This window comes from Vanellus vanellus (genome assembly GCF_965231255.1).
Source record: "Vanellus vanellus genome assembly, chromosome: 6".
Classification (NCBI taxonomy): Eukaryota; Metazoa; Chordata; class Aves; order Charadriiformes; family Charadriidae; genus Vanellus; species Vanellus vanellus.
This window is the reverse complement of record NC_138911.1, coordinates 19,446,545-19,460,155: the sequence shown is the minus strand read 5'-3', so window position 1 is coordinate 19,460,155 and position 13,611 is coordinate 19,446,545. Positions and strand designations below refer to the sequence as shown.

General features: G+C 39.4%; 1 protein-coding gene across 1 annotated transcript in view; it reads right to left on the bottom strand.

Annotated features, from left to right (window-relative positions):
* CHID1 (chitinase domain containing 1) overlaps positions 1-12,366 on the bottom strand; it is a 127,626-nt gene extending 115,260 nt beyond the window's left edge. Inside the window, exons 1-7 of the mRNA XM_082485554.1 lie at positions 12,346-12,366; positions 8,961-9,127; positions 7,422-7,571; positions 6,459-6,591; positions 5,406-5,450; positions 3,950-4,056; positions 2,423-2,484 (exon numbers count right to left, since the gene is read on the bottom strand). Coding sequence (XP_082341680.1) covers positions 2,423-2,484; positions 3,950-4,056; positions 5,406-5,450; positions 6,459-6,591; positions 7,422-7,571; positions 8,961-9,113 — 650 coding nt within the window. The 5' untranslated portion in view covers positions 9,114-9,127; positions 12,346-12,366. The remainder of the gene's footprint in view (positions 1-2,422; positions 2,485-3,949; positions 4,057-5,405; positions 5,451-6,458; positions 6,592-7,421; positions 7,572-8,960; positions 9,128-12,345) is intronic.
* Positions 12,367-13,611: the final 1,245 nt, after the last annotated feature.

The following is a 13,611-nucleotide window of genomic DNA, read 5'->3' as shown; positions in this document are numbered from 1 at the left end:
TCTTCCCCGCTGTTCCAAAGGAAATTAAGAGATCCCAAAGTAACAGCACCCAATGTGCAATAAGAATACAGGCTTGCCATGGTGCTAAGTTCAGTTAATTCTGCCCCTTAAGATCTGTTCAAAGCACTTGTTCACTCCAAAAAACATTGATAGGGAAAACCCCTGGGACATTGGATACCCAAGGCATCCAGTTTTAGAGCAAGTGATAGACAAACTGACTTAAACTCAAAATGGTCTCATAACTTAAAAGCATCATGAGACAAAATCTTAATGTAATGATGAGCTTCTCCGACTTTCACAAAACAACTGTTCTGCCACACACAAAGCCTAGCTTCAGCTTGCTGCCTAGATTAGTCTTATTCAGAAAGCCCAACACAAAGTATTTTGCAACTTACCCTAACCATTTCTACGGGAGTGGCAATAACAGGAGGAAAAAAAACACAGATGAATTTACAATGAAGCACCTAAATCAAAACTGGTCTTGAAGAGGAGGAAAATCTGCAGTTCTTAACTTTTGTTTCTCTTCATGTTTTTCTGCCAAACATCATCTTTCACGTTTTTAGTTAGGATAATCCTAAAGTCTTGTTCACAGGCAGCCACATATGATCAAACATCACTGACTCAGAGCAAAGAAGGCAGTTACCATTCTACTCTATGAGAATAACCCTTTCCTTCTCTGAAGTTATGGAAAATACTTCCCACTCCTGTCTATCAGTAACAGACACTGAACGTGTAAGTGGTGCTTCTATTACTTCACCTAAATAACACTCAGGTACTGAAGGCTAGAGCAACTACACCGCAGTACCTCCTCTAGTACAAATAGTTCTTATCACACAAGATGGGACAAACAATGATGTTTTGAACCAGCATTACTCCTGATAAAGTGTAACATTTTTACCATGCCACAAGTAAACTCACCCTGGGGCTAACAGAAAAGTATGCTTTGTTCACGTGTGTCATTTGCAATACAGCACTTTGATGCTAGAGTGCTTAAGCTGGTCTTCAGTGAGTCTTAAAATTACAGTAATACAGTCTGTCTTACATTCGTGTAAGTTAACTAATAGGAAAAGCATCAATTTTACTGAAATACAGTAAGCACAGTGGATAAACTGATCACTACACCAAACTTCTTGCTGGCAGTTACTAATGGCTTAAATCACCTTGTTGGCTGTCTTATTAAGATACTGCAATAAGTTCAGAGCTCAGTATAGAGGTCAACACTTAGGAACAACCTGGCAAATTACCTAATTATGCACAAAAGCATCTATCTTAAGGATTATTTGTTCCACTGCAAATGGTGGAGCCCCTGACAAAGCTACAAATATTCTGCAGCTTCAATTCTTTGTTCCCAAGTGTTGATTTTACAGGGAAAATGTAGGACTCTGTTAATAGCACACTCAGTTCCAGAAATAACTATTATACGCCATCAGTCAATAACATTTGCCCTAAGCAGAATAACCAGAAGTAACCATTTTTGAAAGGTGAAAGTCTTCCATAATGAAGTGTTCATTCTGTGGAGCTTTCCTTTAAGCTATGTTCCCCCAGACATTTTAGGCAATAGCAAAATGGTAGGAATATTGTGCTTTAGGGAATGGATGCCTAAATTTCCTGAGGAAACTAACACAAAATCTTCAGACTGCTGCACTGAATCATTCATTTCACCACACGTTCTGTTCTGCCTTTTCCTCCTGAAGCAGCAGTTTGGAACTTGCCTTTCCTTGACTCTGTCCAAGATGTTAAGACAGCCAAGGGGCTTTTGCTCAAGGAAAACTGATTGGAACATGTCAGGAAACAGCTTACTATGGATAAGCCCTTCAGTCTTAGTCGCTACAATAAATTCAGACTCATTGAAACTCCATAGTGGACCTACCAAAAGGTAGATCAACTACTCGAAAGTTTAAAATATACTGTGCTTGCAAGAACTGGAAGGCAGTTTCTCCCTAGATTTGCTTCAGGTTGGGGATTTGGGTTTTAGTTTCAGTATGTCTAAAAGATGTCTATATAAAGGTTTGGAAGGTTTCCTAATCAACTCAGATTTGGTGGTCTTCAAAGTATCCCATGATTCCAACCTTCCCCCAGTAACCCAAACCAATCAATGTTATAATAAAGGCCAGGGCCAACATCTGAGTAAGCATGCACTTGAGGTACCCTCTTCACCCTTGTACAACAGTAACATCTTGCAGAACTCAAATATGAAAGGCTAATGTGGTCTGCTAGGTCCACTGTAAAGATTATTATGTAATCTTTGAGCACATGTAGAGTGAAGTAGACTCTTCTACTTCATTCTATAAGTGGAATAATCTTCATTTGTCCTAGAATGTGTATTTATTTATAAAGGCAAATTGAAATCAATATGGACAAATTAAAAAGATGCTTTAAAGAGTCAATTTTTAGCAATTGCATCCTAGAGACTTATACTCACGTTTGCTTTTGATTTCCCAGCTGACTCCAAACTTCAACTACAAAACCATCGAAATTTTCATTCTAAATAAAGGGAATCAACAACAATATACAGTTAATCACCATGCTTATTCATTAGGGTTGTATCAGAGATACAGCATCAAAGCACATAATTACTATAGTTTTACTTGTACTGTTACAGATTGAACATGCTTTGTATTCTTATACCAGCTTCATCTTTAATGTAGCATTTCATGAAGAAATCACAGAAGCACACATTATTTAACAAATATGCAAAAGATGAAAATCTCTAAGTTATCCATGACTTCTACTCTTGCAGGATAAACCAGTATCAGATTGGGAAAATTCAGCCATTAATGAAAGATGGTTGTTAAGTAAATCATTTGACACCCATTTACATGTATATTGGGAAAAAACTCATGAGCTTTTGAGTCTAAAGATGCAAATGCTAACCTGGCATAGGCATGATTCCAAACATCTCCCACAATAAATCTCACTTGTGATAATTCATGTGTAGCATGATCAAGGATACTGTTGTACTTGAGTACCCTTTCCTTAAGAGGCCAAATGCTACTGAGGACCTAAAATTGATGTATCGGTTACAAATTTTAAGAAACTATTCAGTTTACATCCATCTTCCTCTAGAGGACATTAAGATTTCTTTACATGGTGTAGCAAGTGAGAAAACTTACTCTGATAGTAATTAAGCATGCTGTCATGAATCAACCACTGAAGTTGAATGTCTTTTGGGTACAACTTGTTTGGTCCTACACTCGCATAGCTCTAAAGCCATTAGCTAAAGGGCTGCCCAGAAAACCTTAGCAAACAGTAACCGTTCCTTAAAGGAAATCCTCTTCTCCTCTCCCCAGCCTCTTAACATTTTAGGAAAACTGTTTTTTTCATACCTGCGCAAAACTGTACAGTAACAGATATTCAGTCAGTTATTATTGGTATTAGAAGTGGCTCATTAACTTTAGCACACTGAGCCTGAATGTACTTCTGTAACACAGAAAACAGCACTCGTTGCATCCCTGACCCTTTTTCTGCGTATCAAAAACAGCACTAACCAGTATAGTCCATGCTTAATAGTTTTATTTTTTAATATAAATTAAAAAGAAAGCAGTCTGCTCACTAGGCAACCTCCATGAGAAATTTATCAGGTATCCACTACTGCCTATGTAACATTCAGCCTGTCAGCTGTTTGGAACAGCTTTTATCAATCACAATTTATAGCAGGCAAAAGTCACCAGAGCAGACGCCAACAATAACTTAACAAGGCTATGTTGATCAGACTTACGTAGTCTCATTTTAGACTTGTAGTGAACTGCATTTAAGCGTTGCTATACTTCATATTTACAGGAATTGGACACGTATTAGGGGGCACTTAAGAGTCCTATCTCATTAGTGTTTTGAGCAGAATTTTATTTTCTAGAACATAAAACTACTGAAAACGAGAAAATACCCATTAAAAAATGAATCAAATATCATCTCACGCTATTCTATAAGCGTTAGCAAAAACTCTTTTTACCTTGGCTAGCAGAACCATGTTCTTGGAAAGTTCCTCTATCTCATCCTCACTGCCAAAAACACTCTCGAAGTCCTGATAAGTCCAGCCATCAAACAAAATCCGAGGCACTATCAAGCAAAGTCAGCAATCAGTAGGGAAAAATAAGAATTTATTATCTACACTGGAATATTTCTGCAGAAACAGAATACATCAGATACAAGCAGAGATGCCACCAAACAACATATTCCATGACTAAGATCATTGCTCTTTTACTCTGATCAACTTTAGCAGCACAGATAAATTGACACTATAGAACACTCTTCTTCCTTTTATATTTAGTTAAAGGTCAACACAGATGCAAGTTTTAAGAGCAGACACCTTCACTTGATTGAACTGTCTTAATTGAACTATCACTTAGGGCCCCAACTAGAGTCTTAAAAAAACACCAAGATGAAACAGCAATCTTCCTGTAAGTTGTGCATTTCTTCTACCACAAGAACAAGATAGAAAAGTTCACCTCAAACTCTAATTTACTCTTTTGTACATAGCCTTATATTACTTCACTCTTCTTCTCATCTCAAGACCCTATGACAAATTTTTATTTTGGAAAACATGGGCATTTCAGCTCATGTAATTTCTTTTTCTAACACAGTTAAAACATTAACAACATAGTCAGACGAGTCAGGAAAACTGCTGTTGGAACAGTCTGCAACCATACACGCTGGAAAAGCCAACAACTCATAAAGAGCTATGTTAAAGCCCTTTCTAACTACCAAGGATGTAAAAGAGTATTGTAGAAGAGTTTAGAGAGATTTCAAAGGCTTTATCATCTGGCAGATGAAGTAATTTAAAATATCTGACTGAGCATTCTATTTTTCTAATGCATTTCAAGTTTCATACTCCCTTCTGAATCAAAAAGGGTTTCACAGTTCCACAGAATTCTTGCTATAGACAAATCTAAATAGTCTAACACAGTATTACCTCTATAGCAATGTTTGCCATTTTCCCTAGAGACACACACTGTGGCACCTCCCTTGAGTTCCCAGCTTCAAGGGGAGAAGAGCCAAAGGAGGACTTTTCTACTACCATGCAGGAAAGTCCGACTGACCCAGATTTGGATTATTTTTTTTTCTTATTAACTGAGCAGAACCCCTGAGCAACAAGTTTGAAAACTGCTTGCCCAGGTAAGCACATAGTGCTGTATACGAAGTACCCCTCCAGAGAGGGACCTGCGATCCAGGACTTATCCAGAGACAAGAGGTTAAAGCAAAACATTAGGGCACCAACAGGATCAACACTTCAGTTACTTAACTATCTATAGTTAATTGCTTTTATTTTTCTTCTCAGACTTCTTCCTTCATACAACTATGCTAAGGTAACCTCCCTTTCTCCCATATACACCTGTAACAAAGCCTTCTTTTGCTCTGCCAGTAGTTAAAGAAGATGAAAAACAAACAAACATAAACCAGAGACTCACCTATTTTGATGTTTTTGGAGGTTTTTCTGACATCTTTCATCCAGCCTGTCAAACAGTATCAAGTAAGAGAACAACTGTTAAAATATAAATGATGTTGACAATGACAACATATTTTCAAGCATTCTTCAAACAATGTAGCACAGTTTCATTATAGCCGTCTTCCTGCCACAAACTACTAGTTCATAACCAACACAGATGAAACATCCTCTGATGCACAGAATTTGAAGCTATTCACTTCCACCACGGCATAACTAACATTTACTACAATCTTACAGTAGTCCCTACGAAACCCCTCCCTGCTGCTTAGAGCTCTGCCTCATCATGGAAACTATCTTACTGCCCACTCAGAACAACCCGTCTATACTCACCAAGCATCAGTTGGGAGCAATTTTTGGGTTTTTTGAGGGCAGGGGGATAAGATGGCACTTTCAAGTGTCCCATCCACTCCTCTTGGCAGCCACTGCACTAGAATGAATTTGTTAGCAGGCACTAAAATGGTTAGAATTATAGCTGTTTCAAATGAGATTCCACAGACAAATGTTTCAATCAACTTCAAAAACATAAACTACTTAGTTATTAATTAAGAGCATACTAGCTGAAATCTGAACTTGCTGTCAGTTTCTTGATAGTGACGGAAAAAATTCTCTTATCTTCCATTCTGAAAACAAATTCACTCAAAGGTTTTTGCAGAGGTAAAAAAAACACAACAGGTAAACAACTGCACAGTGCAAACACCAAAGACAGATGATTTCTATGCCTGTACATATTCTTTCTCCCTTCCTTTTTTAAGAGGGGCTTTGTAGACAGCCTGTTGGAAGAGCCAATCTTTCTACTTACTCTTTGGACAGATAAACTATGTACACATGTGGAAGTAGGTAGGGACAGAAAGAAGTTCACTCAAGAAAACTCCCCAAAAAATGTAACGGATCAAAGTACTTCACCATGAGGCAGACTCAGAAAAACCCACATGCATATATTGCCAAAGCTACCCAGTCTGCAACAAGACCGGTAATCTTAATTGCAATGCATATTCAAAGAAAAAGAAAATAACACCTTTATCAGCATCATGGAGCCCAGTGAACTGGAACTTTTCCTTCCCTCTCCTTTTCACTTGTAACCAGACTGGTGAGATTAGTGTAAATTTGTTTCCAAATATTTTAGCAATGTCATAGCCATGGCTGTTCCACTTGCAAAAGAAAGGAGGAAAAAAAGTGAGAGACTCAAAAGCAAGATATACAGTTCACTTTACTTTTGACCAATACAAATTCTTTAACATACATGTAATCATTTGCTAGATCCCCATTTGTTAGTTTGAGGACGTTATTTTTATTTAAATAAGAAAGTACTCTGGAAACTCTGATAGCTACATGAAAGGCAATCTTCAACTTGTGCAAATTCACCTGAACTACAGGAATTTCCACATAGATTCCAACACAGTTTTGAATTTACAAACTCTGCATTTATGTTTAAGAGAACTTGAGAAAGGTGAAAATTTACAGGGCACCTATTTCTCTTCTGTGCAGTATAAGACTGAAGCAAGTGAAAAGCATCCTCTAAACAACAGGAAGAAACATATATTATTTAAGACAGGATGCTTTGAATAACAGTAAGACTGGATAGCAACAGAGATCAGTTTGACAGCAGCATAAATTTTTTACTATTTATTTAGAAAGTTCAAATTGGTAGCTGCATAGTATGAGGACACTTAGCCCTCCTGGACTGACTTTACTGGAACTTCACATGGCTCATCAAGGACAAGAGAATACTATAATTTCCGTTTTACCAGTGAGAAGAAAAACAACCTAGACATCCTCCAAGAGATGGATGGGAGAAGAAGGGTTTGAGACCACCTGAATCCCAAGCCAGCTATCAAACAATTCTCTGACTGGCTGTATTTGACCAGATGCTCCCATTATTACAAAAAAAGCTTTTAAAGCAGGGATGCAAGATTGCAGATTAGCAGAGTCTATCGCATATTCATTCAAAGAACCAATTTTATCCATTTTATTAACTTACAGGAGTAATATATCCCAGAACATCTCCCGAGAAATGTCTTTCCTTCATCTTCTTGGAGCAATAACTTCTGTGTTCCAGAATAATATCCTTTGCCTTTGGATCCACAACTACAAGTCCCCGGTCCTGCACATTTTTATCAGAATGGAGCATCTTGGGGGAGAAGACAATTTTTAGAACCAGCTATATGAAGTAGTCACTTTCAATAGCAACAGACTTCAAAAAGAAAAAAAAAATAAATCACACCATTAAACTCTGGGTGCTCCTTTTAAATCATGCAGAATGGTTAGATTTAAAACTGAAAAAGAAAAGTGCTCAGAAATTATTTGTCACCATCAGTAAACTTACTTTGTTTGCCAGGCAAAAAGCACATAAACAAAAAAAAAAATAATCAAGAACTGATAAGATTAAAGAACATCATTCACCACAGCTGATGGTGCTCTGCTCTCTAGTCAATGCTTTCTAGCATGTTACCCCAGAAATGATAAACAGGGGTTAGGAGTTCTTAACCAATAATTTGAAGATGACTTTTAAACTGGATATATTTTAGACTGAGTATGCTTCATTCTGGTTACTGAAGGCCAAAGTTCTGAACACCTGCTTCAAATGAAACAGCACAAGTAGTTTTAGCAGACAGAAACAGAGTGAGAAGGCCTAATAAAGTGTGCATGGTGAGTATGCAGAAACCATCTATTGATTCACCATAAGGACTTTAAAGATAAGGCCTGTCTAAACACTTTGTATTATTCTCGCTGCCTGCAGACTAGATCATCTTCCTGGTAGACACTGGGCAAGCAAGCAATTCAAACAATGAGAGATGTATCTGCATAATGAAGGATTAACTACACTTGTAATTTAAGGAGAGGATTTTGAACATGACTACTTTTTTACATCACACGCTTTGCAACCCTAAGTACATATATTTGGTATATGCACTGGTAAATATACTTCCTCTCCATACACACCCTTTCTTTTGCACTGCTGTTTTGAAAGAAAACAGGCAGGAAACAAGAACATGCTCAGCAGGTTAAGAGAGACTTCAGCGTGTTGGCTCCGCTTGCTTAGATGGCTACAGATCTCTGAACCATTTCTGCCTGCAAAGAAACTGCTGGTCAGAAGGCTCTTCAGACTCTGCTATGAGGATACAGCCTTCCCATTGGCAACACTGAGAACACCTTTCCACTAGTAAATGACCTAGCATTCCTCTCCCAAACTACTGCTCCCTGTCCCCCGCTTTCCAAAGGGATGGAAGTATGTCTCCTTTAGCTACACATGAGGGGGACAAAATCTTCATGCTTCTGCAGCTTGCATGGGGGATAAAGCTCCAGAAGTCTACATTACATTTGTTTAAGGAGTGACCCATTTGTGACATTCAAAAGCTGAAGGAAAGGACAGTTTCAGGTAGTTTTATTTGTGAGCATAGGCTTCAATGGAAATGCACAGTTGCTTTTAACACTGTTTTGATAGAATGAGAGTCCCTTTGCCAAAGTTCAGTTGGTTCACTGGACACGTTAGATAAGATGAGCGTTTCAGTTCTCTTACCTTTTCTTCCAGGCTTTTTGTAGCACCTTTCTTTGCATCTGTTTTTGACAGGGTACTTTCAGCTAGCCAGCAAATCATGGTAAGAGAAAGTGAAATACAGAGAAGCCTCCTGGTGTTTTTCCACATGTCAAGATTCCCCTGCCCTGAAAACATAAGGGTTCAAACCTCTGCAAACAGAAGAATGTAACAGTTTAATTCACTCTTCTTGTCTAAGAAAAGTCAAGCAATTGTCTTGTCTTCTGCCCTCTAGAATCAGACTTTTTAAGGCAGAAGTGTTTTAATAGTGCTTTTGCTCTGGCAGCAAAATAGCAAAGTATTTTAAGAGATCCCTAGGGTCGAACACAGTTTTTTGTCCCTTATTTTAGTAGGTGTATCACAGAGAAAGGGGATTGGATACCCACAGCTTCCCTTTTAAAGAATCCCTAAATAAGTATAACAGTTTACAGCTGAAATTGACACAAATTTCTGCTATGCAGAACAATTATAGTACCACCTTACCTTTTCTATAGCAAATGAGAAACCACTTGTTTCTGTTCCTGCCTAACCCAGTCAGCAAGTGACAAATTAATTGAGACAGAAAGAATTATAGCTATATGCTTATAGCTATGTGCCTTTAATAAGTGAGAACTTTGCTTTCAATTCCTTGACAAGTCAGTGATACACACAGGATTGAAAAATTAAAAAAAAAAATAGAGGTCCTTTTGGTCTAGAAGAATGACTTTTGACAGTTTGTCCCAGCTCCAGATGGGAAGAATTGAGAACTAATAGAGAACAGTTATGTTCAGTGCTATCTATCACACCTTAGCTCTGTCAGAGGAAAGACTTTACGAAAAAAATTTCAAATACAGACAGAGATTGTTTTTCAACCTCTACCCATTTGTAAGTCATAATGATTTTCCAGCCTAGTTCCCAGAAGTCAGTAAGAAAACAGGCAAAAAATATTTAGCATTAGGAGAACCAGGGTGAAAGGAGGTAAAATATGAGAATGAAGAAAAGCAACCTGTTACTAATTCTGTAAGTCCTAATTATCAAAATGGGGGACCAGCTTTCATCTGTATTAAACTAGTGGCTCTAGATACATAAAAAGGTTACCTTTCCCATAATTTTCTGAAGTTTTGTCAAACTTTAAAAAATTCTTGTGCTTCCTGTATTAGTCTGAAGAAGTACATTTCTACCACTCATTTTAAGGACTTATGAGCTCATTTCTTCAAGTCATATTTACAAGACTTGTTCTATTGGCACTGGTAACAACTGCTGCCCAAATGTTCAGTATTTTGCTTCTGTACAAAACATCAGGTGAGGGATCCCACAACAGCAGTCTGAACACTAAAGGAGTACTGTGGCAGTCACATGGTGGCTTAAAGTTTAAATGGAAGTGTACTCAATGAAACAGCAGCTATTTGAGGCCAACAGTGGTAATGCAGAGATGAGATCAACAACACAATAAACTTAAGCATATTTGGATGTGCCTGGCTGTGAGGTTTTAAAAAACAGAGATACTTATTGCAGGAGTTAGGGATTATACTGGAAAACAGACAGGAGTACATGATTGGGGAAACAAAGCAGAAGGGTGATAGCAGCAGAAGTGCTTGAAAAAAACAATGCCACTAGCACCAAAGAACATAGGCATCAAAAACCTCACGTACAAAATTATTTTAAGGCTTTATTCAAGTCTTGTAAAGACTGCAAAAGCAAAGCAGAAAGCCTTCTAACACTTCTTGGATCCAGAAGGTGGGATAAAAGCTAATTTGTATACCACTATTCTTAAGAGTTAAGAAGTTATGCTTCTACTTTGGCTTCAAGGTCACTGGTAACCCCCCTGTTTTCCACAACCTAAAACATTAGACAAAGCAGGTTGCTCTTGAGAGCATCTACTCTATTTCATCTAGCTTGGCAGGATCTATAAACTGCTGCAGAGAGGAACAACTGAGAGCCTGAAGAGTCAATACAAGTCTTAACTATTTGGACAGGATATCAATTCTTCCAGAAGCTGGTTTATATTGATTAGGAGGTGTTTTATTTTACTTTCAGAAACAATTAGCAACAGCGTCCACTGCCCTGAAGAGAAGTTAACATTTAACAGCTGAAGCACAGAAGTTTAAAAAAAATCACTGAACTCTAATTAGACATCAAAATGTGCTCATTTCTTTGACATGATCATACCCATCTGCCAATTATTATTAAGTCACATCCACTCCTAGATCTATAGGAAGCACTGAGCCTGTGGCAAAACAGTTTCTGCCAGTGACAGTCCAATATCAACTCTTGGTTGGAACCTTATTTTGATAATCTGCTCTTTAATGACATTGGTTTAGTGAAAATTAAGTAGAGCCACAACATGGCTCTACTACATGAAGATGAATTAGTCAAACTTTAAATGCTCTTTATGGAAACTATAAGCATTAATTTTGCAACCTTTACAAAACCAGATCCCCATCAAGTTTTTTTTCTGCATCGCCACTCCTTCATCATTTTTTAATTCTCCTCAAACTAACTAACCTGACTAGAACTGTATGAGCTCAGCACCCTTGTTTATTTCCTGTATCACTGCAAAATACAAGCAAAATTGAAGATTGACTCTGTTTGTGCCCTTGTTCAACTGATACTATGGACAATTTAAGGTTTAAAACATCTTTTAATGAACTGAACTGAAGCCCAGGTTTCTCTTGAGCCAGGTCACAAATGCTATTTAACCTGAGTCTTCACATGAGGTAACATACTTTTAGTCAGCTGTTTTAAATGCATCTTTATTTTTAAAAGAGAGAAAAGCTAGCATAGATTTAGGCCGCCCAAAAGAAGCAACCAAAGAAACTAAATAATCTTGGAGGCTGACACAGTAACTATTCGGAAATCACAACTTCATGTTTATACTTTATTTCTAAAGAAGAAACTAAATTCTAACTACTGCTGCATCACTTTGTAAAGGAAGCCCAGGGAGCATCCTGCTGATGTGTTTTAAAATTAAATCAACAAAAGCTAGAGTCAGGAGTGAAAAGAGTGAACATAAACCCGGTTTTAACTTGTGTAAACATCACTCCCTTTCCTTTTGTAAGGTGCTCTACTTTGACAATAAGAATGTCCACCCATATTCGTCTGACTCTAGACACCAAAGCTTTCCACGCAGACCTCGGAGGCCCCCAGCAGCCCGCCAAGCCAGCAGGCTCCCTCAGAGCGAGCCTCCCCCCCGCGGCCTACCCCCGAGCTAGTACCCCGTGGGGCCACCTGGGCCACCCTCAACCACCATGTCACCCCCCCCTCAACTGCGACGCAGGCCGAAGGCCACCACACCGCCGGAGCGCAGCTTTACCGCCCGCCCCTTTCCCTCCCCCCCGACAGCCCTCGGCTACCCGCTGCCTCGCAGCGCCGGCCCGCTGCCACCACCTACCGCCCACCGCCGCTTCGGAAGTAGAGGCGGACGGTACCGCCCCGCCGGCTGACGGGGCAGTGCTGAGGCGGGGCGGGCGGCCGGCGATTGCGCCAACATGGCGGCGGAGCCGTGGCGGAGGTTGGAGGCTAGATGAACGCGGCTGCTTCTGGGTGCCGGCTCTTCGGGGCGGGGCGAGGGCCGCGGCCCCGGCTTTGTTCGCCCGGCCGAGCAGCGGGGGGACAGACGCCGGCTGGGCTGTCCCCGAGTGCCGGTTGTGTTGGTGCTAATCAATACCCGAGGAAAGCAAATGCTAGTTGCGGTCTAAGCGTAAATTCGCTTGTAGGGCCTATTGGTTTGTTCCAAGCTGTAGCAAGTAGCGCAGGTAAGCAGGGAGCCCGGGCTAAAATACACACACTGGCCTGGAGACAAAATGGTAGTTACAGACGAGGCTGCAGGGAGTGAGCAAGCAATATTGCTAACCCCCAGGCACGCAGAAAGGAGGAGTCGGAGCTCAGATGGCAGTTAACAGGCTTTAAAATTATTTTTATTATCTTCTGTTTTGACCTTCTACATTTCATGTTTTTACATACAACATGGCTGTGCTACTGTTTTTACTGCAGCGGAAGTTTCGATGTAACCCTGTTATTTCACCAGCTGCTTGCAGGGACTTAATACTACGTCAAAAGACTTGATAAAAGCAGACGTGTTATGTTGTGATGTAGTGGCAAGCCTAGCGTATCCTGGCAGTGCGCTTCCCAGCAGAAGACTTTCTGTGACCTATTTTCTGTATTGGTTACAACTTGGTGTGACCTTCCAGCTGAACTGGAAGACCACCTTATTTTCTCCTATCTATCCTCCTCTTTCATTCCCTCTTGTGTAATGAATATTTTCACAGACATTCTTCAGCGCTGAAAAGAAAAATAGAAATGTTTTTCTTCTGCACAGAAGTCTTGCCAGTGAACTGGATGTATGGTCTCTCTGGCAAGTGCTAAGAAGATGTATACTTTCTCTGTGCACTAAAACACTCAGATTTAAATTCTAGCAAGGACTTCAGAAAGGAAACTGGTACTTACTACCACATTTGAACCCACACACTTATAGATTAAAGAGCAGGAAAAAACAGTATCTCATCCCACTTTTTTAGTGTCACCGAAACACCTCTGAATCTTGCAGCTTTTACTCAAAAAGTGATGATTTTTTTCATCTCATAGGACTGCTTGATAGGCGTGTTTGAAACATAGTACATTTTCATAATTTGAAAGGTGCATAAGTGCAGTACCTAAA